The sequence below is a fragment of the Erinaceus europaeus genome, chromosome 14, assembly GCF_950295315.1.
Source record: "Erinaceus europaeus chromosome 14, mEriEur2.1, whole genome shotgun sequence".
NCBI lineage: Eukaryota > Metazoa > Chordata > Mammalia > Eulipotyphla > Erinaceidae > Erinaceus > Erinaceus europaeus.
In genome coordinates, this window is record NC_080175.1 from 25444181 (window position 1) to 25470713 (window position 26533).

General features: G+C 44.9%; 1 protein-coding gene across 3 annotated transcripts in view; it reads right to left on the reverse strand.

Moving 5' to 3' along the window:
• Nucleotides 1-203: 203 nt before the first annotated feature.
• The window catches only part of CNNM2 (cyclin and CBS domain divalent metal cation transport mediator 2), a 171975-nt gene continuing 145645 nt past the window's right edge, over nt 204-26533 (reverse strand). For 2 of the 3 annotated variants that reach the window (XM_007530633.3, XM_060171408.1), the window contains 6 exons: nt 26021-26158; nt 23626-23795; nt 12370-12463; nt 8877-8942; nt 4195-4379; nt 204-2892 (listed from right to left, as the gene is read on the reverse strand). In XM_007530633.3, the coding sequence (XP_007530695.1) occupies nt 2683-2892; nt 4195-4379; nt 8877-8942; nt 12370-12463; nt 23626-23795; nt 26021-26158 (863 nt within the window). In that variant the 3' untranslated portion in view covers nt 204-2682. The remainder of the gene's footprint in view (nt 2893-4194; nt 4380-8876; nt 8943-12369; nt 12464-23625; nt 23796-26020; nt 26159-26533) is intronic. The other variant, XM_007530641.3, reaches the window with a different exon arrangement.

Genomic DNA, 26533 nt, shown 5'->3' on the forward strand with positions numbered 1-26533 from the left:
AGACATGAATCACATAAACCTTTTAGACCCAAGTGTTTTTCCTGATGCCCCAGAGAAGCAGGGAGCCAGCATTTCTCCAACGGCCTGATGTCGGTTTCCAAAGGTAGACTGACCAGGGCTTCCAAGAGGAGTCTGGTTACTCAGCATCACTTGTTTGAAGGGTCTTGAACTCAAGAATTCCACTTCCAAAGCAAGTGGAAGTACAGTCAAATGTCAGTCTTTATTAACTTCAGGGACCAGACAGGAATTATTTTGGATTCCCTGTTGTTATCGAATCATGTTAACGTTTATAGATAAAGAGTGTTTGACATGGCCGAGGATGTAACTCACTGGCAGAGCACATGAGACTCTGGGGTTGATGGCTGACCCCCGTCTTCCCCTACCCCAAATGGTTTACAGGAAAACTTGGGAAGCTAACAGTTCATCCTCTGGGAGTTTCAGTGCAAGAAGGACTTTTCATAAAGTGAGCAGGTAAGACAGCACTGAGAAATTGACCTGCTTCTCCCTAAAGTCAAGGAGGCGGGAGCTAGAATCTTCTCTGCACTCCCTGGGCCCTCACAGTGCTTTAGGATTCATCATGGAAGAGTGGGACTCAGGAAGAGGCCTCACACTCCACACAAATTCTAGGAGCATAGCCACCTGAGGTGGAGAAGCAGACAGCTCAGGAGCTATGTGGTGAAAAGAAGAGTCCTGTGGGTCAGAGCACCTGGCTCCCTCAGACCACAGGAAGGCAAGTGCTGTCCAGCCAAGGGTGTGACCTGGCTGCTGGGGAGAAGCCCCTTCCTGTGCAGGGCCAGCTGTCACTTTGTCACAGGAAACCTCCCTTTCTATGTCCTGTACAGGACATCCCAGTTCTTTTATCAGAGTGCGGTGTGCTCAGCTAGGTGCACTTTCGAAAGTCATCTTAACCATTTATAGAAGGGGACACTGAGAAGAGTGGGCTGCCTGGTGGGGGCTCCATCCCACGGTGGGAGGCTGGGTGCCATCAGCAAGTCAGTGTGACTCTCCCAGGTCAGGCCAGTACTTTACACGCTAGGGGGAGGTGGGTACAGCACCTTCTGAGGGGAGTTATTCCAGGACTGACTTCCCAGAGGAAAAAAATGGTATCAGGCATGCATGTGACACCAGAACCCCCAAACTGCTCCCCAGGAGGTAACAATCAATCACACACACACACACACACACACACACACACACACACACACACCATTGGCCTCAGGAGCTTCTGTTGGCTCAGACTCTCAGAGCAGAAGCCATCTTCTTGCTAGTGACTGGACGTGGAGGGGACTGACTGTTCTGAGAGCCGTGGTCAGTGTGGATTCATTTCAGGGCACACATTTCACAGGGGCCAAAGAAACAAAGCAAAATGCACACATCACCAGGGCTAACACTTAGAACACAGATAAGAGGGCTAAGACTTCAAAGTCACTCAAGAACTAGCCTCCTGATGTTAATCTTAATCTGGGCGGTGGATTTGGTATTAAAACGAGACAGAGACACATATGAAATGGCCACAACACACATTTGGTTTCTGAATCCCTGTTTGGGGTGAAATGGCCCCTGGCTGTACAGGCAGCCTCTCTGGCAGGTGATAACAGCCACCATGGGGACTGCGGGCCCAGGGACACTGGGGCAGGAATGGAGGTGGGTGCCCTGGAAGGAGGGTCAGGGGCTGACAGTCCCCAGAGTTCCCCCTTTGAACACCGGGGTGTGAGCCTCCAGGGCCTGGAGCACAGAGTGCAGCTGGAAGGTCCAATTCCTCTTTCTCTCCAGACAATTTACATGCATCCCGGCGGGAAAGGCAGGAGCCCGAGCTCCACACCTCGTGGAAGATTTCCATTTGGCATCTGTGTAGCAGCATCTTGGGTTCACAAGAGCGAGGATGGGGAGGTGGGTGACAGAGCCCTGGGGCGCATAGGAGACCCCGAGCTGCAGAAATGTAGGGGTGAAGTCACTTGGCTTCTTGCCGATGATAAAACGTGGGTTTAAAATCCATTAACATTCATTTTGGTGATAAAAATTCCTTAGAGTGGGGGCAAGGTCACACCCACAGGGTGTCAACCTTTTGGAGGGTGAGGGGCACAGTCAGACATGAACGTCTTGAGACAATACTGGACTGCATTCCCTTGGGTAGTCAGGAGCCCCACACAGCTTTCTTCACTCATCCTTCAAGTTCAACAGCAGCACCCAAGGGGTGCAGAGGGAGGGTGTGCCAAGGAAGGCCACGGGGTGGGAAGAGGGAGGGTCACATCCTGGGGCCACAGCAGACTGCAGACAGATCAACGCTCAACTCTGCAGGAGACACTTTGAAAACATGATCTCTTGGGAGTGAAGGGTAGAAAAAAAGTCGCGACAATTTCCAGCTTCATGCACATGGAAGAAAAAGGAGAAGCAAGTACTGAGAAAAAATGTACGGCTGAAAAAAAAACAAAACCATGATTCTATCTGGGCGGAAGTAGTTCGTCTCTGAAAAATACCTCGAATGCCACGCCCCAACCGTCAGTGCCGCATCTCTGGGTTCCCTGTTTCCCCTCCCGCCGCCACTGGGAAGGGGGCAAAGTCTTTGGTCTCGGATGTTGCAGGATGCCCGACCCGGACCCCGCACCGAGCTCACACTGGGAGTGAGTGTGAGTCTCATCGGAGGCCGGCGGCCTGGCCCCGGGCCGTGGGCGGAAGGCGCCGCTAGATGGCGCCCTCGCTGTGCAGGCTGTGGTTGGCCTTGTTGTGAGATACACAGTTCTGTTCGTTGAGCAGGTTGGCCGTCTCGTCTGGTAACCCGTCGTGCAGTTCCGTAAGAGTCAATTCAATTTTTGTGTTTTCACTGTCCGAAGACTGCGGGGTTTTGTCCATCCGGGATGCCATCAAGGCATTTTGGTATTGCTGTCTGGAGATCTGGGGCCAGGAGATGGCACAGAGACAAACCAAGGTTAATGGGCTTACTTTGTGCTCTTCTTGTCTGGACAGCCTGATACACTTTGAAACCCCCAGCCAGGCCCCTAGCAGTCATCCTGGAGCACAAACTGAACCGCTTCTTATTTTTATTTCAATGAAGTGCTGGGACAATCAGCCTAGACATAGTGACACCATACCATAGAGGTCTCTGTGGCAGACTTTTTCAGACAGAGAGAGACAGAAGGAAAGAGTGAAAAACATCACAGCACTGAAGCTTCCTCCAGTGTGGTGGGGTGCTGGCTCAAACCTGGGCTGTGCACAACAAAGCAGACATCCCCCAGGTGAGCTATCTTGCCAGCCCCAGCCCAAATGTTTAGTCTTTATTTTTTCAGAGTGAGGAGAGACATCACAGCATCGCTCCACAGGCCATGAGTTTCTTCTGACACCATCCATGGTGCTCCTATGTAGTGTGTGGGGGTTGAACCTGGGCCTCACACATAGCCAGATGGGTGCTCTCCCAAGTGAGCCATCTCCCAGCCCCAAACAGAATTCCTTTTGGAAGGTAAAGATAACTCTGGAGAACAAGATAGTTTATATAGATAAAAATCATTTCTCAATTTTGTCTCAGAATTTCAGAGAAATTTCAGGGAAATGGAGACAGGCTTTCATAAGCTAAAGCTAGCTTGCTCTCCAAAAGATGTTTTTAGTTCAGATTAAGAGAGGAGATGGAGGCAGGAGATGGTTCACTCAATAGAGTGCACTGCTTTACCAAGGCTCAAGCCCCTATCAGCACCATGCAAAAGAGAAGCTTCATGATCAGTGGTGTAGTGCTATGGTGTCTCGCCTCCCCCATCTCAAAAATAAATAAATAAATAAATGAAAATAAGAGTTCACTGGGATCAGGGACTGCTGAATATGTCAACTGTCTTACTGAATATGTTTTGCACCCCTCACGCCACCCTGACCACTATCTGAGGTTCTGTCCAGAAGCTGCAATGAAGAATCCTTGGGGGCAAAAGAAAAGACCCCTGTCCCCTGGGCAGAAGCTAAGCAGGGAGTACTGAGTCTCCTGTGCCTGGAGTCATGACTGAACAGGGTTCTCCTCTCACCACCTCCAGCTCCCATTTCCTGAAAAGGACACCTCTGACCTGTGGCTTCCTTGACAGAGCTGAGAAGATAAGTGATTTTCCCAACTGAGCCTCAGGCACAGTGGCTGGGGACAGTGCCCAGGGAAAGTGGGAGGGTGGCCCAGAGCTGGTGGCCACAGCTGCCCTCTGCTCCCAGCATTCCCTCTCCTCTCACCTTCACAAACTGAATATCAGAGAGGGCGCGGACAGAGTAGTCAGGGATGTAGACTTGCAGGAAGGAGGAATTCAGCTGGTTGTTGCTGCTCCCCAGCGTCGGTGTGATTGCATCGATCCGGTCGCTTCGACTGAGCGAATCTGAGTGGTTCAGGCCACATGGGCGAGGGGGCGACTTGTTTTCACCTGGAAAGGGAGCGAGAAACCCTTTTAGTGTGTTGGATCTAAACCAAAGGGGTCAGCTCCTTATCATCCCAGTAAGAGGAGCACAATAACAGACACGCTAGATCCACTCTTGCGACCGTGGCCACAAAGTGGGCCCCTTGGGGGGTCTCCTGCCACACTCTGGCCTGGCAGCTGCCTGACCTGTTATGGGAGTGAACACACTCCTCCCTGCATGGCAGAGGACCACATGCCTGGGTGGAGGGCCTGGCAGTGCACAGACCAAGTGAGGAGAGGCCCAAGATACAGGCGGTGGGCTCTGGGAAAAGTGAGTATCATTATTCAGCCAAAAGCCAAGGACCCTGGAGAATGTGCCTCAGTCAGGACACGTTCTAAAGGGATCAAGACACTGCCATCTGCTTGTACCCCCTAATGGACCTGCTATCTTTGCTTCTGGACTCAACAACCCCTCCTTGTCAGGCAGCCTAGGCTGTCCCAGGGAATTCCAGAACATTAGAAGACATCAAACTCTTCAAAGGTGCAGGTTCCCTCGGGTGCTGTGGGAATCCCCCCAGGATGACTGGCAGTCTCTTTTGTTACAACAGACTAAATGGAGGGAGTTCAGGTGAAAGGCAGTGGAGGCGTGTTCGCAAAGCAACTCCATTGAAGCTCCTAATATACACTTTCTTAAAAATAAAGCCTGGGGTCAGGTAGTGGTGCACCTGGCTAAGCACACGATACAATGCTCAAGGACCTGAGTTTGAGCTCCTAGGCCCCATCTGCTAGGGGAAAGCTTTGCAAGTGGTGAAGCAGTGTGGGCAAAGTGCATGGACCAGTGTAAGGATCCTGGTTCGAACCCCTGGCTCCCCATCTGCAGGGGAGTCGCTTCACAGGTGGTGAAGCAGGTCTGCAGGTGTCTCTCTTTCTCTTGCCCTCTCTGTCTTCCCCTCCTCTCTCCATTTCTTGCTGTCTTGTCCAACAACAATGACATCAATAAAAACAACAATAATAACTACAACAATAAACAAGGGCAACAAAAGGGGAAATAAATAAATATTTTTTAAAAACCCATAAAAACAAATAGAAAAAAATAAAGCCCACCCCTCATGGCCAAGACTTTCTCCATGTTTACTTTTCTAGTCAAAGCCATTGCACAAATATTAACCACGTACCAGGCAGGATAGGTCCTGAATAGCATAATGTCACAGGTATGGGGGGGGGGTAGTCCTCTCACTTACTGACTGGCTCCTCTTTGGTAAGTGTCCCGACAGATACCTGTCAGAGAGCCTGGTTATTAGCTGCCCTTGTTCTCCAGCTATCAAATCTGCCATCCTAATTTAAATGTCCATCCCACCTCTGCTCTACAGAGCTCTACTAACTGTCTTTCCTCTGCCCTTGCAAAAGATCTTAAGCATTTCAATATAGCCATGTTCTTCTTAAGCTTCTTCAGGCTAAAAATTTCAGCTGCCCTCACGGCACACATTTTACCACCATCTGGGGCTCCATCTGGAAGATGTCTTCTTCTCAGAGGGCTCAAGGAACCTCAGATAGCAAGCTCGGCTTCACCCAGGATCTTCTGTGACAACTCCCCTACAACTGGCATGTACTCAGCCAAGTTCCCACTGGGAGTCAAAAAGGAGCTCTTTGGAGTTCCTCTCGTTACTTCCACTTATCTTCTAAGAGGATGAGGCAAACCAGAGGTTTATCAGCTGTTCTTGATTTAGCAGAACAAAACTTTGAACAGATGACCCTCAGATGCTGTGCTTCAGATTCCTTACATGTAAAAGGCAGGTAATGACGGTACCCACCTCCATGGTTTGATGAAGACTCAAATGAAAACACTTAACAGCTCAGCATCTGATGCCCCAGAGGGCCTGGCACTGAACTGGCCACCATTATAACATTCTTTCCAAGGCATCTGCCTTATTCTTGGGCCTCTCCACTCTGTGACAGCCTTGCTACACCGACAGAGTCCTCTGTACCCCTGGGATTCAGCCTCAAACCCATGGACACTTGTTCAGATACCTTTTCAGTGGCATCTTGTTATAAAAACAAGACTTTGGGAGTCAGGCGGTAGCACAGTGGGTTAAGTGCACGTGGCACCAAGCACAAGGACCGGCATAAGGATCCCGGTTCGAGCCCCCAGCTCCTCATCTGCAGGGGAGTCGCTTCACAGGCGGTGAAGCAGGTCTGCAGGTGTCTTTCTCTCCCCCTCTCTGTCTTCCCCTCCTCTCTCCATTTCTCTCTGTCCTATCCAATAACAACAATAACTACAACAACAATAAAACAATAAGGGCAACAAAAGGAAATATATATATATATATATATGTATATATATATATGTATATATATATATACAAGACTTCTAAGGCACTCTGCCTACTGTACAGACCTTGTGTATTAGCTGGGTTGACACTCAATATATATATGTATATTCTCAAGACTCCTGCTATTTCCCCCAAGGAAGAAAGGAGGGAGCTTCTCTGGTCTTCATCTCAATTTGTGACCCTATTTCTGAGAGCTGCTGGTGTCGTCACCACTGTCCTGAGAGGCTGCTTCTGCTTCTGCCTAGCACAGGGCACCCAGTATAGACCGCCCTTGTAGCCTGAGTGCCCATACCTCTTTCCTTGCCAAAGTGTCATTATAATAATTAAAAAATGCTTTAAATTTTAATTCTTCTTCTTTTTCTCATTTTGGCCTTGGCCAAATATGGACCCAGGGTTATTATGGGATGCAGAAACTGGAAGGTTTGGCTTCTGTAATTGCTTCCCTGCCGAACATGGGTGTTGGCAAGTTGATTTATACTGAGGCTGGAAGTGTTTATTACATCTCTCTAGCTTGCTGGAAGAAAAAAAAAAGAAAGGATTCAGCCAAGGCCAAAATGAGAAAAAGAAGAATAATTAAAATATATATATTATATATGTATATATACATATATATATTTCCTTTTGTTGCCCTTATTGTTTTATTGTTGTTGTAGTTATTGTTGTTATTGGATAGGACAGAGAGAAATGATTCCACTGCTCTCGGCAACCATTTTTCCCCCTTTTAGATAGAGGGTAAGAGACAGAAAGAGAGAGGGAGTGAGAGACAGAGAAAGGAGAGACACTAGAGCACTGCTCCCCCACTCAAGAAGTTTCCCCTGAAGAAGCTTCCATTTGGTGGCTAGAGGCTTGAACCCAACCCTCCTTGCACATGGTACTATCATGTGACCACAGGGTGAGCCACTTCCAAGCCTCCCAACTTCCATATTATTTTAAAGTCACCATTCCTATAGCCCTAGACCGACAAAATAATGAGGGGAAGAGAAGAAAAAGAAATCTGATTTTTTTCTTTTTCATTTTAGAATGAGAAAGAGAAACTCCAGCATTGGTGCCTCCACATGGTGATGAGGCTCGAACCCAGGGCTGTAAGCACTCTACCCTACACAATGGTTTTTATTTGTCAGTGGACCAGATGGGATGAGCAGAGCTACGAAATCTCTTAAATTTTAAGGAGTAATGTAAAATGTAGATGATATCCCCATAGGTTTCAGCCAAAATAAGTAGGTCATTGATGTAGGGGGGAAAAGGAAAGAAAAAGTGTCCACTCATCAATATATACTCCCAGATTCCATATGTGTGTGCGTATGTTCTGCCAGCTGGTTTTATTCAAACACCCTTTGTGAATAAAATCCTACCCTCATGTTCCCCAACTTTTTAAAGTTTTGCTGGGACTGGATTATGGAACATAAATTTCATAAGATTTTAAAATGTAAGCTGTAGGGAACAAAATAAACATGGAAAAGTTGTACCACTAAGCAGAAAAGCCCCACAGTTTTAATTAAAAAAAGATTAAACCTTTGCCTTTTTTTTTTAGCAGCTGGACAGCTAGCCAGGGACAGGCAAACTCTCCTGCAGGGCATGATAACTGGCAGCTGGTTAGAAGTGCATACAGTGCTCCCTTCACGATAGAGAGGGAGATGGAGCTCACACAGGTGTTGGAAAAACGACCAAGGGGGCAGGAATGCTGCCAGTCTCTGCAGAGGGAGCGTTTTTCTTGTTCACCAAGTAAACTTCACAGTCCTGCAGACTTTGGGTCCAGTGTGCTCTGAAGAAGCATCCCCTGAATGAGATCTTCTGGTTCTTTCTGACCTCAGCAAAGTCATGGTATATCCTGAGGCCCTTGCAAACTCCACATATGGTGACTTTGCTGAGGTCAGAGAATGAACCCAGTCAGTGCCGTTGGAGGGACAAGTAGGGGGCATGGATGATCCATGCCAGCCCTGGTTATTGTTCCATGCTTCCTCACTGGCCCTCTTCCAAGTTCCCTGCCAGACTTCCGAGCTCTCTCTGCATGTGTTATAGACTGAGCCTCTCCTGAAGAGTTCGTTTTGAGTTGTAGAAACACGCACTCTTAAATCTGGAGAGAAAACTGGCAATGACCTTGACCAGATGAGGGGAACAGACCTGGCCAGCCAGGCGTTTTGGGGGTGAGGGCAGGCAATCAGGAGAATTAAGAGAAGGAAACATGCAGAATTACCTGGTGAACCTGCTGCTAACAACTCTGTTCTGCTGACAACAAAGGTACGAGACAGGGACAGAGGAACTGAAAAATGGAGAAAAACAGGGTGAGACCATATCCAAAGGCAGGAAAGGAGATCTCTGTAATCAAGGGATGAGAACAGGTACCTGTTCTACCACCGTGAGCATTCGATTCCAGAAATGCATGGGTCTCTATGATGTCATACCAACAGAACAGGGCACACACTGCTTTCCAAGAAGAGGGCCATGGGAGCTGGACTTGGGAGAAATCCTGGTCACATGCTTCTTCACTAACTTAGCAATCCCTTAAGCCATTAATACCCAATTGGGGTTTATAACTCAAAAGGTGCTATTCTGAAGGACTTAAATCCCAAATAGCCACACAAAAGGGGAGCTCAATTGACTGCTCCAGAGGCATGAGCCCAACTGCACGTGCTGACACCCTGATACTCAGTCACCACAGCCGACAGCACCTGGTGATAAGCAGTGAGAAGCTCCTTTCTTCTCTACACTCTGTCTGGCTGCGGTTTGACCTGACGCTTTGAACTGCTTTGGAGCAGACTGCAGAAGTGAGGGAAATAAACCAAGATGAGCACAGACTGTTGAAGGCTGGCAGACGGAAGTCAGGCTCGGCTCTGCAAAAGTGCTGCGTGGAGCTACCTGAAGAGGGCCCTCCACCCGACTCCCAGGCAGGGTTCATACCTTCTGGTCAGGTCTACTGTAGGATTTGTCTGGGCGACTAACATTTACCCGAGGATTACTGAACTAATTGTGCCTCTTCATGTACAGAAACCCAAGTCTTAATTATAAAGTCCAACATAGTACGAGGTTCTGCATTAAGTAAGATGCCATGAGTGAAATCCTCTTTCTCCCCAGCATTTCCTCACTAAATAAGTCCCCCTTCCTACACCCCACTGGCTCTCTGTACCGACAGTCTACCTTTCCATTGCTGTTCTGAATCAGACTTACCCTTACAATTCAGTACAAACTGCCTAAATACCTAGATTTCAAGACCTGGTTGGTAATAAAAACACAAGTTACTCTTCAGGCTTTCTTTCCAAAGTCACGTTATAAATCTAGTCCTACTAACTTGGGGTGAATGTGAGGTTGGTTGCCAAGCAAAAGTCACAGTGTTAATGCCACCTGACAATTATGTCAACATTTCGTCTTACACTTTAAGGGTTACGGTACTTATGTGAATCTCACATAACAGCCACACTCTGTTCCCCTAACCTTTCAGTGATGCGGAAACCAAAGTTTCTTCTCAAAATCAGGCACCCTCATATGTGCCAGAGATGAGGCTACAGCCCAAGTGTCCTCTGAGTTGGTTGGTTAAGAATCAACCTGTCGGGGGTTGGGCTGTAGCGCAGTGGGTTAAATGCACGTGGAGCAAAGTGCAAGGACTGGAGTAAGGATCCCAGTTCGAGCCCCCAGCTCCCCATCTACAGGGGAGTCACTTCACAGGTGGCGAAGCATGTCTGTAGGTGTCTGTCTTTCTCTCCCTCTCTGTCTTCCCTTCCTCTCTCCATTTCTCTTTGTCCTATCCAACAACGATGATATCAATAAAAACAACAATAACTATAACAACAATGAAAAACAACAAGGGCAACAAAAGGGAAAAATAAATATAAAAAAAATCACCCTGTCTCTTTACATGCAGTGAAGAGCAGATCATTTTGAGTTTACAACAGATACATACTAACTGAGGTTTAACGAGCCCATGTTTACGCTGGTCTCAATCAGAGGTTCAAAATGGCTATACCAGTCCAAGTGACTCAGAAATGTGCAGCATGGTAGTTGGATACATCTGCATTAGGGAGAAATCTTCAGACATGTGAGAGAATTCAGGTATTTCTGGTTTGGGGGGCTGTAAAATTCTTGGGGGCCCAAGATAATTGTGTGCAACAGATGGGGATGAGAATCACAAGAAGACTGAGCTGGAGGTCTCTCCTCTCCGTTTGACTGGCTTTTTCAAATGACAGTGTTCTTTTAGGATGAGCTATTATATTCAGTTTTAAGTTTCTAAGTTTTCTAGCACAGCATGTCATTGGGGTTTTTAACCACAAGGTGGCATTCTAGTACCAGTTTATCTTCCTGCCAAGTTCTAGCTGGGTAAGGTAGCAAGCACATACACTACAAATCAAGCAATGCAGAAGGACCATCTAGTCCCATCCCAGAGGTGAGCCAGCAAAGCAGCAAACTGTGAGCGTGTTCCTAGTAGAGCAGGCACTGATCGCTGGCGTCTTGGGCCCTTGTGTTCAGAGTGCTTTGTTACCTGATACCTATGGCATACTCACTCCAAACTGCCAGCCAACTGGTCAGCAGTCTAGCTAAGAGCTGGCTGTCAGCAATAAACACAAAGCAACAATCCCAATCACTCCCCAGAAAAATGTGAATTAAAAGCCCTTAAGAATAGCTCACGGGGGGAGTCGGGCGGTAGCACAGTGTAAGCACAGATGGCGCAAAGCTCAAGGACCGGCATAAGGATCCCGGTTCGAGCCACCGGCTCCTCACCTGCAGGGGAGTTGCTTCACAGGTGGTGAAGAGCAGGTCTGCAGGTGTCTCTCTTTCTCTCCCCCTCTCTGTTTTCCCCTCTTCTCTCCATTTCTCTCTGTCCTATCCAACAACAATGACATCAATAACAACAATAATAACTACAACAATAAACAAGGGCAACAAAAGGGAATAAATAAATATTTTTTTAAAAAGGCTAGCTCACAGGTAAAAGACTCATCGGTCTCAGGTGGTAGGTGTAGAACAGCTGGGACCCTCATAAAAAAACGGAAAGCGGAGGCATGTGAGCTGCCACAGCTGCTGGGGAAAACTGCTGGCAGAGGGAGGGGCTCCTAAAGCTGAGGAGAGCGTTGCCTGGAAGCCCACAATTCTGCCTGACAGAAGTGTCCGCAGCTCGTGCTCTCTCTCTCTCTCTCTCTCTCTCTCTCTCTCTCCCACCACGACATGTGCAAGAGTTTAGTCACACCATTCACAGAAGCCCAATACAAGAAGCCACTCCAGGGTCTGTTGGCAGTAAAGAACACATACGTTGTGGCAACGGGACGAGACATGCCAACAGGAAGAAAGGGAATAAAGCGTAAGCTGAGCAGGCACAGCCACCCTGACGAGAGTGAGAGGGCAACGCTCAAAACAACACACCTTGTGTAGCAGCATTTATACAAAGTTTACAGGCAGACGAGATGACTCCGTGCTGGGAAGTGAAGACAGTGGTGACTAAAAGGGGAGTGAACGTAGTGGTGGGGTCCTGAGGGGTTGAGGAGGTTCTGTCTCTTGATCAGGGCGCTAGCTTACATAGGAGTGTTCAGGAGGGAAAGACTTCAGTTCGGATTCATTCAGTTTGGGGGGGGCACACATGAGATACATCAATAAAGAGTTCAAAAAAACCAGAGCAGTGAGCAGGTGTGGAGATAAAGATGGCAGCAGAGTCACTGCTTCCCACAGCATGGTCCCCCTCAGAGGCGGAGGAGGAAACTCACCCGGTGAAGATGTAAGGGCCATCACACCATAGTATGAAAAAGCACTGGCCTCAAACTTCATACCTTCTTTCCCAGCTTCTACTTCCACTTTTCCCTGTGGAAAGAAAAAAAAAAAGGGGGGGGTTCAGTTCAATTATATGAATCAGTTTGTAGACGTCACCTAAGATTGGATCTTTTCTCAGATGTTTGTCTAAACATCTTCCTCAACAATCACAAGGAAGCAAAGTCTCAAGAGAACCTTTCCCACCTAGAGAGGAGTGGGCAGATTCATGGTAAACGTGTAGACTTGGTTGGCCATGCAGAGATGACTGAAAACATGACATTTAATTTCTTCTTCTTCTTTGCCTCCAGGATTATTGCTGGGGCTTGGTGCCTGCACTACAAATTCACTGCTCCTGTGGCCATTTTTCGATTTTTTGGATAGGACAGAGAGAAACTGAGAGAGGAGGGAAAGATAGAGAGGGAGAGAGAAAGATAAGACACCTGCAGACCTGCTTTACTGCTTGTGAAGTGACCTTCCTGCAAGTGGGGAGCCAGGGCTGGAACCAGGATTCTTGCGTGATCCTTACACTTTGTACTATGTGTGTTTATCCCGGTGCACCACCGCCAGGCCCCCTGACATTTAATTTCTATTTGACCATCCACCATTTCCCCAATGTCCTTGATTCCTGGATTCCTCAGGAGTCCTCCCAAAAAGAAAAAAGATGGTGCTCTTCTTCCACTAACTCAGTGGTAGGCATCCAAGTTGGCCTGCATGACCCCCAGTATGACAGAGTCAGGGTCAAGGGTCCACATGGCTTTTGGTCATGGGAGAGAGAGAACTGAAGTGGCTCCCCAGGACAAACATCATTCTGGTCTCATTAGCAGGGTGTCCTAGCCAAATGACAGTCACCCCTCAGTGTTCAGACTCACCAGTGCACTGTGACAACAAGGTGCTCTTTGCTCTAGGAAAAAACAACTGAAGAGGTCTCTTCTCAGACCAAACACTCTCTCAGGTTTTCTCTTCTCTTTCTCTCTCCTAACTTGTTCCAGTTTCTTTTTCGCCCACATCAGTTCCTCTGAGACAGACTAGTGATGCCTTAGCATCCCTATGGCCTTAGAATCCCTTCATGACAGCTGCTGTCTAGGCACTTTCTGGGCTACTGAAGCTCCTTCACTTCTCCTTTTCTTTTTCTTGCCATCAGGGTTATTGCTGGGTTCAGTGTCTGCTCTACAACTCCACTGCTACCAGCGGCCTTTTTTTTTCTTTCTTTTACTTGATAGGACAAAGAGAAACAGAGAGGGAGGTGGGCAGGGAGAGGCACAGAGAGTGACATCTGCTGCACTGCTTCATTGCCTGTGAAGCTCCCACCACCTCCTACCACAGGTGGGGCCTAGGGATTTGAACCTGGGTCTTTAGCATGGCAATATCTGAGTTCTACCAGGTGTGCCACTGCCTGGCTCTCTGTGTATATGCACTTCTTAACCTTTAAGAAAGGCTCTTATCTGCATTAAAGACACTTGCGCCACAATTTACTGGAGGAACTCTGCTAACAATCCACAGTGCTTTATGAATCCAATGTAAAAATAGTTGCCTTTTTCTTATAAATCGGGAGAGCAGTGTTTAGAAAGAGAAGGTAACAAAGAACATTTAACCTACATGCAGTGCCACTCATGAGTACAGATTTATTCTGATCATTCCTGTTATTTTCTATTAGATCTTTACAAATCATATCTCCAGAAGACTGTTGTCTCCATCTCAGGTTATTCTTCATTCAATGGAAATATTTGTTTTACTAAGATCTAACCAGTTATTATAAGAAAGAGGCTGAAAACTCCACCCACAATATAAAACCAACCTGAAAATAAACATGTGGAGGAAATTGTCGACATCCTCCCGCAGATGCTGTGAGAAGATAATCCCTGGACCTAGTAGCATATGACCCGTAGGTAGGGGAACATATGGAAAATGAGACAGACACTAAACAATTCTACATGAGGAAAAAGAAATTAAAAGTATGTGGAATCCACGGAAAAAGTTATTTGTGCTCATGTAAAGACTCATTTTAATTAATTTACTTAGTATTATTATTTTGTACTATATTTATTTATTGGCTAGAGACAGCCAGAAATTGAGAGGGGAGGAGGGTGATAGGGAGAGAGACAGAGAGACACCTGTAGCACTGCTTCACCACTGGCAAAGCTTTCCCCCTGCAGGTGGGGACTGGGGAGCTCAAACTCTGATCTTTGCGCATTGTAACATGTGTGCTCAACCCTGGGTGCCACCACTCAGTCCCAAAACATATTTTTATACTCAGGAAGGAAAATCTAAGAAAATCAGGATTTATCTGTAGGGGAAGAATTTTTTAATATTTATTTTCCCTTTTTAAATTTTAAAAAAATATTTATTTATTCCTTTTTGTTGCCCTTGTTTTTGTTGTAGTTATTATTGTTGTTACTGATGTCGTCGTTGTTGGATAGGACAGAGAGAAATGGAGAGGAGGGGAAGACAGAGAGGGGAAGAGAAAGATAGACACCTGCAGACCCGCTTCACCGCTAGTGAAGCCACTCCCCTGCAGGTGGGGAGCCTGGGGCTTCAACCCGGATCCTTATGCTGGTCCTTGAGCTTTGTGCCACCTGCAAGTAAGCCGCTGCACTACCGCCTGACTCTCATTTATTCCTTTTTGTTGCCCTTGTTGTTTTATTGTTGTAGTTATTATTGGTGTCGTCATTGTTGGATAGGAGAGAAATGGAGAGAGGAGGGAAAGACAGAGGGGGGAGAGCAAGATAGACACCTGCAGACCTGCTTCACTGCTTGTGAAGTGACTCCCCTGTGGGGCTGGAACCAGGATCCTTGCGCTTTATGCCACGTGCGCTTAACCCGCTGCGCTACCCCCCGACTCCCAGGAGAATTATTTTTATTTGAAGAAATGTTATTTGATAATTTTCCCCCAAACTAGAGGAAATTCTTGAACTGGAGGTCTAACTTTTCAACAAAATAAATCAAAATCTAAGCTAAGATACATAATCACTGATCATGAAGAGATAAGAAATTGTATCCATCCGTCATCTACTGTATTGTAGACCATTAGCTTCCCAGTATAACGATGAAACGGGGAAGCACATAAGAGAAAGAGGATCTAATTGGGCTAAGTAAAGGGAAGGGTGGGAGTCGGCTGTAGCACAGCGGTTAACTGTACGTGGAGCAAAGCACAAGGACCTGTGTAAGGATCCCGGTTTGAGCCCGGGGCTCCCCACCTGCAGGTAAGTCGCTTCACAATCGGTGAAGTAGGTGTGTAGGTCTCTCTCTTTCTCTCCCCCTCTCTCCATTTCTCTCTGTCCTATCTAACAACAACGACATCAATAACAATAACTATCACAACAATAAAAAAACAAGGACAACAAGAGGGAAAATAAGTAAATATAAAAAAAATTTTTAAAAGATTTTTAAAAAAAGGAAAGGGAAGGGTAATACGGAAGGCAAACTGACCAAAGATGGTCCCAATGTCCAAGCCAAGCAGGTGTCCTGAGTCACAACCATCATAGAATCCTCTCTCTCCTTGGATGCTGGAACTCTTCTCATGTGTCCACAAAGTACTAAAGAGTCTTGTGCTGTGCTGGGCCTGAAGGGAGATGCCTCTGTTGTCCTGGCTAACATAAACAAGATCAAGTGGCCAGCAAGGATACCTGGAGACTGATGCCTTCAGGTCTCACAGGCTGAGCATCTGATGAGTCTCCTGATCATCTTCAAAACGGGTTCTTTTTGCTTTGTTTCTGCTTTTAAAAGTATCACAAGGGAGTCGGGCGGTAGCGCAGCGGGTTAAGCACACATGGCAGGAAGCACAAGGACCGGCACAAGGATCCCGGTTCGAGGCCCCGACTCCCCACCTGCAGGGGAGTCGCTTCACAAGCGGGGGAGTCGCTTCACAAGCGGGGAAGCAGGTCTGCAAGTGTCTGTCTTTCTCTCCCCCTCTCTGTCTTCCCCTCCTCTCTCCATTTCTCTCTGTCCTATCTAACAATGACATCAGTAACAACAACAACAATAACAACAACAAATCATCACAAGTACTCAGTGGTGCTTGAAAATTGCCCCACTTGGGGGTCGGGCGGTAGCGCAGCGAGTTAAGCACAAGTGGTGCAAAGCACAAGGGCCGGCGTAAGGACCCGGGTTCCAGCCCCTGGCTCCCCACCTGCGGGAGAGTCACTTCACAGGCGGTGAAGCAGGTCTGCAGGTGTCTATCTTTCTCTTCCCCTCTCTGTCTTGCCCTCCTCTCTCTATTTCTCTCTTTCCTATCCAACAACAAATGACATCAACAACAACAATAATAACCACAACAAGACTACAACAACAAGGGCAAGAAAAGGGGGGGAAAATGGCCTCCAGAAGCAGTGGATTCATGGTGCAGGCACTGAGCCCCAGCAATAACCCTGGAGGCAAAAAAAAAAAAAAAAAAGAAAGAAAGAAAATTGCCCCACTTAACCACCTGGAAGGAGGTAGGGATGTACCACAGGCACAAGTGTCAGGTTGTGTGTGCAGTGCGGCCCAGCAAGCAGGGCATCAGGAGAGGACACAGGGCCCATGAGCACTGGCTGGTGGCACCAGGTGACTCAGACCTCCATTGATCTCTAGCAGCCATTTTCAATCTGGGGACCACAGACAGTAGTCCTAAGACTCTGAAAAACCTGTTTCATAATAGCCTAAATCAGAATAACTTTTTTTGTTTGTTTATACTGTGAGTAATCTGTTTATTTCTTCCTTTTCTTTTTTTAAAATTTTATTATTTATTTATGATTAGATAGAGACAGAGAGAAATTGGGAGGAAATAGAGAGGGAAAGAGGGACACCTGCAGCCCTGCTTCACCACTGATGAAGCTTTCCAGGGGCTTGAACCTGTGTACTGGTGCACTTAACGAGGTGTGCCACAACCTGGCCCCCTTTCCTTTGCTTATCTTTTTAAAGGCCTTTTTTAAAAAAGCTTTTTAAAAATAATTATTTATTTCCCTTTTGTTGCCCTTGTTTTTTTATTGTTGCATTTATTATTGTTGTTGTTATTGATGTCGTCGTTGTTGGATAGGACAGAGAGAAATGGAGAGGGGAGCGGAAGACAGTGAGGGGGAGAGAAAGACAGACACCTGCAGACCTGCTTCACCGCCTGTAAAGTGACTCCCCTGCAGGTTGGTTGCTGAGGGCTAGAACCAGGATCCTTGTGCCAGTCCTTGCACTTTGCACCACGTGCGCTTAACCTGCTGTGCTACCGCCCGACTCCCCTTCCCTTTATTTCTAAACCTATAAAGTCTACAAATCTTTCCACACTTATTTACCTTTGGATTTAAAAAAATATTTATTCCCTTTTGTTGCCCTTGTTGTTTTATTGTTGTAGTTATTATTGTTGTTACTGATGTCGTCATTGTTGGATAGGACAGAGAGAACTGGAGAGAGGAGGGGAAGACAGAGGGGGAGAGAACGACTGACACCTGCAGACCTGCTTCACCACTTGTGAAGCGACTCCCCTGCAGGTGGAGAGCCGGAGGCTCTAACCGGGATCCTTGTGCCGGTCCTTGTGCTTTGTGCCACCTGCACTTAACCTGCTGTGCTGCCGCCTGACTCCTCTATTTGGATTTTTAAACTCGTTTTACAGGCAGGGAAACTTCTTGAAAGGTATGGTTCACTGGCTTTGTATAGAAAACTTTTCTTTGTCCACAGCTAAAACTAAAGACCCTCAAAACAACAGTAAGATGAGTAATCATGCATTTCAAACAGGCAGAACTGTCCTCTTCATGGTCAAAGATGGCTACATATTTTGACCTGTTTGGCTGAATATGTTTTAGCCATGTATGGCCACCAGGTGTCAGTGCTAGCACTTGCCTTCGTATTCACAGTCATGTTGGTTGCTAAGAGGTTGTTACTTGAATCATGGAGTTGCTAAGCCTTCCTTGGTCCTCAGTCAATGTAGGGGGTAGGGGGTGGGGAGTGGGGTAGGAGGTTGTTATCAGAAAATTTCTATTTGTGCCTCTGTCCGAGACCTACTGAATCAAAGTCTGCATTCTAAACAAGATCCCAAGGTGATGCTGAGGTACAGTACAGTGTGAAAAACATTCAACTAGAGAGAAAGGAACAGAATCATTTAGTCACAACTGTGAGGTTAACTGCGACCCCGGAACGCTGGATGCAGGAGAGCCGGCACAGAGCTCCCGGCCTGGGACAGGACCAGGGAGTGTTCCACGAGCCAAGCAGTGCTGCCTACATAGTAATAACTCAAAGTTAGTTGTCAATTTGTTTTGGCTTTTATTGTAAGGGATTTAAGCAAAAGGAGTATATGCCTAGTTTCATATTTTATACATATTTAAGTCACATAATAAAATAGTTGGGTCAATACCGTACATCCAAATATTTTTTTCTTTAAATGGATGTGTTATCTGTGCTTGACTCAAGTCAGAGGGTCCATTTTTCACTGGGGGTCACAGACCCTACAATTCAGGAATCCCTGGGGTGGTTTGGTAGTGAAGACTTAAATTCATTTCCCAATATCCAGTAAAACTTATATGTCAGACTGGGAAGGGACAGTGTTAAATTTTATAGAGACGGTCAACCACCTTGCTTTATTTTTCCAACACTGAAACCAAGTTCATTCAAGTTTCTTTTCTTTTTTAAAAATAAATTCTTTTATTCCAACTGCTCTATTGTGGTGGAGGGAGAACTTATCATTTTGCCTTTTCAAATCTACAGACTGTCACAAAGTAAATTTTGGGGGCTGGGAGGTAGCTCGCCTGCTCTGCCATGCACAAAGCCTTGGGTTTGAGCCTCAGCACCACTTGGGAGCATCATGGATGGCATCAGCTGAACTCCATGGATGGTGGACTGGTGCTATGCTGTCTCTCTTCTCTTTGTCTATTTCTCCTTTTCTCAAAGAATGAAAACACTGGCCAGGGAGGCTATTCAGTGGTAGCATAACTCATGAGTAAGGCCCTAGGTTAATTCCCCAGAGATGAATTAAGAAAATCATATCCCCCCCCCTGGTTCCCCAACTGCAGGGGGGTTACTTCACAAGCAGTGAAGCAGGTCTGCAGGTGTCTATCTTTCTCTCCTCCTCTCTGTCTTCCCCTCCTCTCTCCATTTCTCTCTGTCCTATCCAATAATGACAACATCAATAACAACAACAATAACAATAACCACAACAATGTTAAACAACAAGTGCAACAAAAGGAAAAAAAATAGCCTCCAGGAGCAGTGGATTCGTGGTGCAGGCACTGAGCCCCAGCAATAACCCTGGAGGCAAAAAAAGAAAAAGAAAAGAAAAGAAGATGATATTCAGGGGGTGGGCAGTGGTGTACCTGGTTATGCACACACGTTAGCATGCACAAGGACCCAGGTTCAAGCTTCTGCTCTCCACTTGCAGGGGGAATACTTCACAAGCACTAAAGTGGGTACTATAGATATCTCTCTTCCTCTCTATCTCCCTTGCCCCTCTCAACTTCTCTCTGACCTATCAAAAAAGAAAGAAAAAATGGCAAAAAGAAAGAATGAAAAGAAATCACATTTGGGTCCAAGGAGGCAGCACAGCATGTAAAAGGCAAGCTTTGTGCTGGAAAGACCCCAGATTTAGTTCCTAGCACAGCATATGCTAGAGCAGTGTTATGTTTTCCCTCATTAAGAAAGAAAGAAAGAAAGAAATGCAAATTCAAAGGGAAAAATAAATCTCCTTTCTACTCTATTTCTACTCCCAAGTCTCCTCCTCAGGGGCAACCTTTGCTACCAGTTTCTTGAGTAATCTTCCAGAGAACTCAGAGGGGTGTGTGTGATCGTGTAGAATGAACAATGGGACTTTTATATGAATGAAAGTATGCTACACACTTTACTTTTCAATTTGCTTTACTTTTCAATTTTTGTAGGAAAGTAGATTACAACTTTAATATGGATCATTACTTTTTAATTAAGCATTTTCATGTCTAATTTTATTTCACAATGATCTATGTAGGTGGTTTTATAAAATTCCTGTCTTTTGAATTTACTGTAAATTATATGTGACAAAGTGAATGGTCTATTTTTATGAGTCACATAAGACTTTTTTTGAAAGTGCATTTCCTTGGCTTTCTACTTTTCTTTGCACTTTTGCTAACTTAATTTTATTAGGCATATAATTTATTACTGACTTTTCCAGATACAGAGAGACAGAGAAAGAATAGAACTGAAACTTCCTTTAATGTGACAGGGCAGGGCTCGAACTCATGTTGTGTATCTAGCAAAGTAGGTACACTAGCTCAGTAAGCTATTTTGCTGACCCTAGATAGACAATTTCAAAGGCTAACACTGCAGCCTGGAAGCTGGTGCTATGAGTAGAGTGTAGGACTTGGATGCATGAAGTCTCGGGTTCTAGCCCTAGCATTGAATATATCAGAACAGAGTGATAGTCTGAGTCCTCTCTTTCATAAAACAAACAAAAACATCTTTTAAACATATTAACATTTTTTTCTTGGTGTGCTCTTTCATGATAGTGGGGAAAAATTCCACCACAGTTATGTTCTTATTCATTTCTACTTTGATGTATGTGTTTTAAATGATTAAGGCATGGAATGAATAAAGGACTTCTTTACTATTTTACTTTTCTTGTTTGTTACCTTTGTTGAGCCCCATCCACCCCCATTTTTAACTTAAAAATTAATTTCATCAGTTAAAACTTAGAAGTTGTAGCCTTTTCTTATTTTTAATTAAAATTTTTTATTATATTTATTTATTTATTGGATAGAGACAACCAGAAATTGAGGGGAAGGGGGAAGTAGAGAGAGGGACAGAGAGATACCTGCAGTATTGCTTCACCATTCATGAAGCCTTCCCCCTGCAAGTGGGGACTGGGGGCTTGAACCTGGGTCCTTGTACATTGTAACACATGCGCTCAACCAGGTGTGCCACCACCTGGCCCTGTTGTAGCCTTTTCATAGTCTTGTAGGTGGGAGGTATGTGCCTGCAGATTTGTGGAATATTCCTTTAGTTTGGTTTACTTAATTTGCTCTGCAGAATGAGACTTAATTTTGTCTAGGGTTTAAACCAAATCAGTGAGTTTTTATTTATAATTAAAATCTAAACATTAAATCCTTAGTAGTTTTTTTTTCCCCTAGCAAGTGCATTCATTAGTAGACCACCCATCACACTGGAGTTGGAGATGTCTTTTCTTCTGATTTGTGGTTGTGAAATGTATCACAACTTGCTCAGTAACTTGATATAAGTTTCTAGTGGTGGACTAATGGCAACTGAGGATGGACTATACTTTGTGAATGATGACAGAGATATGCTAGGCTGACGAAGTATTATAACGCCCTTTGTGTTGTATCTGGGTACCTTGGGTAACCAGTTGGCTTGCAAGAACAAGATTTTCGCCACGCTCTACAGTTTAACTCTCTGAATCCTCTTGATCCAGCATATACACTACTTATAAAACTAAATGATTATCAGTGTGACACAACTTACGGTATTTTTGTAAATGTTTAACATATTGTAGGTATTCAAACATATATTATGTGTAGAATCAAATATCAAAGATTTGATTGTAAATAAACAGATTTTATAAAGCCCCTTTGCTATTTTAAAGTTCCACTTCTACATCTACTAGCCCAAACTGGATTTTTAAAAAATATCAGCAAAGTTATTATTGAACCACAGCAGCTAATGGAATAAAAATAGATAACTGAGCATCTCATTGATTTCTATATTATTACTTAAGTTCACAGTCTGTCCTTAAAGTTTTCCTAAATAACTGTCTTCAAAGCAACTCAAAGTTTCTCCAGATTTAAGGAATATTTATTTATTTATTTGAAAATTATTTATTAAAATTTACTTTATTTTCCTTATACCTGATAGGACAGAGAGAAATTGAGAGAGGGAGAGGAGTTAGGGAAGTAGAGAGGAAGAGGAACACCTCTAGCCCTACTTAACTGCTCATAGAGCTTCCCCACTGCAGGTACGAATGGGGGGGACACACTTAGGAATATATACATCAGTCTTTTGTGAAAAAGAGCAATGTTTTAGTCCCTTACCATAGGACTAGGATTCATTCCATCCAGTCTCCTCAGAGAGTCAGATTATCTACCTCTATAGAATAAAGACAAACATACTCTGGGATCCAATGAAACTAAGGGTGAGTCAAGATGCTGAATTAGAAATCTGACAAGCAGGTTTCTAAGGACTACTGGTGTGATTTGCAATCAGGTAATCCACCGATTTCTCCCCCTCTAGTCACATTGCTCCCAGACACCTTAATACTGCCCCAATAGGGTGACTTACGTGAGGACACCACCTCCCAGAGCTTCTGACATCTGAACATCTGGTAACAGTAATTTTCAAGTCAAAGAACCTCCTTTATTCTTTCAGGGGATTGAGACCTAGCTGGACTCGTATAAATTTTAAGACTCACCAACTACTATACTTTCACAGTGATATTGTCAATTCATCTCCAGGAAGTAACCACATAATACAAATGCTTAATGGGCTAGTAGTATTCTTATATTAAATTCAACTCAGACATTTACAGAATTAACTCTTTAATAAATAAGTCAAGGAGTCAACAACATTACATTACAGTCTATCTTTGACTCCAAGCCAAGGACAGTGCTCTCTGTAAGTGAAACCACAGGCCTCCTGCCAATTTAAGCACCAAAGTCCCTCAGATGGAAAGGGTGGACAGGATAGTCCTCCCTACCCCGTACAGTAAGCTATGTTATGCAGGAGGAAGAAATTATGTCACCATTACCTTGAGAGGCCATGGTGATCACCAGTTCTTTTGTAGAGTCTGGTTAGTGATCAGAACTAATAATAATCATAAATGGAGCATTCTGGTAGAGGTAAGAGAAGAAAGAGTAAGTTACCGCTCAGAGAGCAAGACTAGTTCCTAGTCCAGAAAGGAGTGAGTTGGATGAAAGAAAAGAGATGACAAGAAGGCAGCCTAAGGAGCAAGGCACTTAGATGCCAAATGTCGAGTCAAGCTCTGGACACATAGCCCCCCAAACTCTCCCAAACCTACAAGTAAATATATCTGTCATTCTTTATTTGACCAAATGTCTTAGCAATTGCTAAAAACTCATTAGTGCCAGCAATGAAAGTAGCTGCTAAAACTGTTTTATATTAGGATTATTTTACAGACATGGAAACAGGGGAAGGAAATTCTCCCAATATAAAGCTGAAGTATGCAAAGTTAAGTATGTACACCTTGACATCCATTTACCAATGCCAAACCTCTTCAGAATTGGAAGGGTGAGATCAAACAGTTATTGAATAATTCTTCTGACCTGCAAAATGAGAACGAAGTAGTCTACAGGTTTGTTTCGCTGGTAGAGGTAGTATTCTGGGGCTTTCTTGTTCTTCTCATCAAACTTCAGTTCCTGGATGACATTGGGATGCTTTAGCAGCCTTAGAAGGATCTTCTCTGACATCTGGGATGGGCTAAATGCCTCTACTTCTATAGATATAAACACAACTTGATATTACACTTCAAAACAAATAGTAAAATTATGCCGGTGACTAGACACTAAGAATATCTGGAGTCAGAGTGATGTAATGTGGATTAACAAGACTTCTGTTTGGACATCCACTGGGGACAGATTCTATTTCTTTCTTGAAATTTTTCTTTTCCAACCTGTTGCTGGTTTTAGTTCTCATATAAATACCCTAATTTTCAGGCTGATAGAAATGAAAACCAACCAGAGGTTGGTTCCTGAAGTGCTAGAGAGCTGGCAATAGGCCGTGATGGTCTGTCCAACAACAGCCGCAGGGGGATGCAAGGTCAGGTAGCATCTGGGTGTGGGCTCGTCCCAGGTGCACAGAGAACAGTGCTCCTTCTCTCTGTTGTCCCATTCCATTACCCTAAGAAAGTGTAGGAGCAGAGGAAGGAAGGCAGAGATTCAGAAAGGAAACAAGGCATGTGTTCCAACTTGCTATTTAAAAGGTATGTGTTTCTCTGTATTTAGAAAGGTATCGATCTTATTCAACATAAAAAATGTACAAGTACTGCTTGATAGGTGCTATGCTGAAACTGAATTGATAGCATTTCAGAGGGTAACATTTATCCTCTTATATATATACTCAGAGTAGGGTAACATTTCATTTCAAGTTGCGATGCTTAAGCAGTGATGAATAACACCAGAATCGGAAAAGGAGTGGGTGAAGTGAGTTAAAGATATGTAACATTAAAAAAAAATGAGGCTATATGACAAAGGTAAATTGTGTTAGCTTTTGCGATGCTTTGTATTAATAGTGTAAGATAGTAAACTGCACACATTTGGGAAAATCCAGACAACTATCAAGAGGAAAATAAAAATGATCTATTAAACTCAGAACCATTTGGAATCATCTGGTGACAGGCTTTTTCTAGCCTGGGAGTGTGTGCCTGTGTATACAAAAGTACATACACACACAGAAACAGACCTGTAATCTCATCTTGGCTTTTTCTCACTTTACACTGAATTAGGAGTATTTTCCCACACCAGACATATTAAATTGTGAGCATTTCCATGTATCTGAAAACATAATATTATTATCATCACTGTTATTATTATTTAACTATTAACTAATTTTATGGTGGTTCTGGGTATTGAACCTGGGATCTTGGAGCCTCAGGAATGAGGCTGTATGCTATTTACCTGGCCTGTTCTGGAATAAATAGTCTTAAAAAGTATGCAACATTCCATCATGGGGTTGCTGTTAGCCCTCTTTTCAAAATACTGCCATCGCACTGCATGTAGCTGAACGGTGCTAGCTGCCCATCTTGGACATAGGGGTCTTTCACAAGCCACTGGGTTCAGACTTTATTCAACCTTTCCCTGGCCAACAGAGCTCACCCTTCACCTAGAGAGCCATTTGGGGATGTTAGAAGGGTTAGTCAGTCTCTTAAGTCCATTCAACCTTGACCTCTCTGGAGCAGTCAGTGCCGGCTGGGCTGGCGGTTTTTAATAATGTGAACACTTGCCCCTGGAAGGGGCCCAAATTAACAATCTGATTTGAAGAGGCCATCATGAAATCCATGTCAAAGTTCTTGAAATTTCTGATTTCACTGGAATCACACAAGATAGAGATTGAATTTTTTTTACCCTATTTTTTTTTATTGAGGAGTTAATGGTTTACAGTGTAGTGTTATATTTTTTTCTTTCTTTCTCACCACTCCCATCACCAAAGGAGATTGAATTTTGAAAATCAATCTTTCTTCTTTGCAAATCAGAACACCTGTGTGTTACCACTGAGGTCTGAATGTTCTTCCAAGGCAGGCTGGAGAGAGAGAATTACTCAACTGTCCAACACACAGGAGGTGGTTGTGGTGTGTGCTATCAGCCTACTCCACCAGCTGGCCCTCCCCAAAGGGCTGAGCTGGAAGCAGGAGACCTGGCCTACCGCTCACATGCAGTGTGGCACTAACATTCATCCTTACCTTTCAGACCAATTTTAAGTTACTGGTCCACCCCTGGCAAATGTCTCAGAGGGTTCATGCCGACACTGAACATAGGAGAGGAGAGAATTTAAAAGAGAAAAGAAAAAGAAAAAAAAAGAAAAACAAAAAACAAAACACAAAAGTGGCATTACTTATCACCCCATTTCTCAGTCTCCACCCGCAGCCCACCCCATCGTCAGTGGTGGGTGAGAAACAGGCTGCAGGGCTGGTAGAGATTCCAAACGGTGATAAGGTGCACTTGCCTGTTGCTAGGAAACGGTGCATGGCCAGGAGAAGCTGTGGTGATATTTTAACCTTCATCTCGCTGTCTGTCTGCTTAAAGGCAGAGAAATCCTGCTTTCGTTCCCGATGGGCCACTTTCTTCTTAGTTCTGTTATCAGCTGAGGAAGAGATAAGAACAGAATAAAGTAAGGAAATGTGTCCCATTAGACTGACATGGACAAAATATACTACAGAGGTGAGGCTCTCTCTCCAAACTGAGGACAGTCTACAAATACCACGTGGAAATTTGATGGGAGCAAGAAAAATGCCCTCTCCCCAAATCAGTGCAGCCTTGTCATAACACACCCCAAGTCAGGAATATTGGGTTTCCCAAAGAGATACTGCATGAAGCTATCTAGAGGATAAGCAAGCAAATGACTGGGCAGTCTTAGACATCATCCCCGCCCCCCGCCCCTGCACCTAGCTAGCCACATAGTGACAGAGGAAGTCCCCCAGGAGGCCACCTCCAACCTTCTGCTACTCAGCCACCGTCA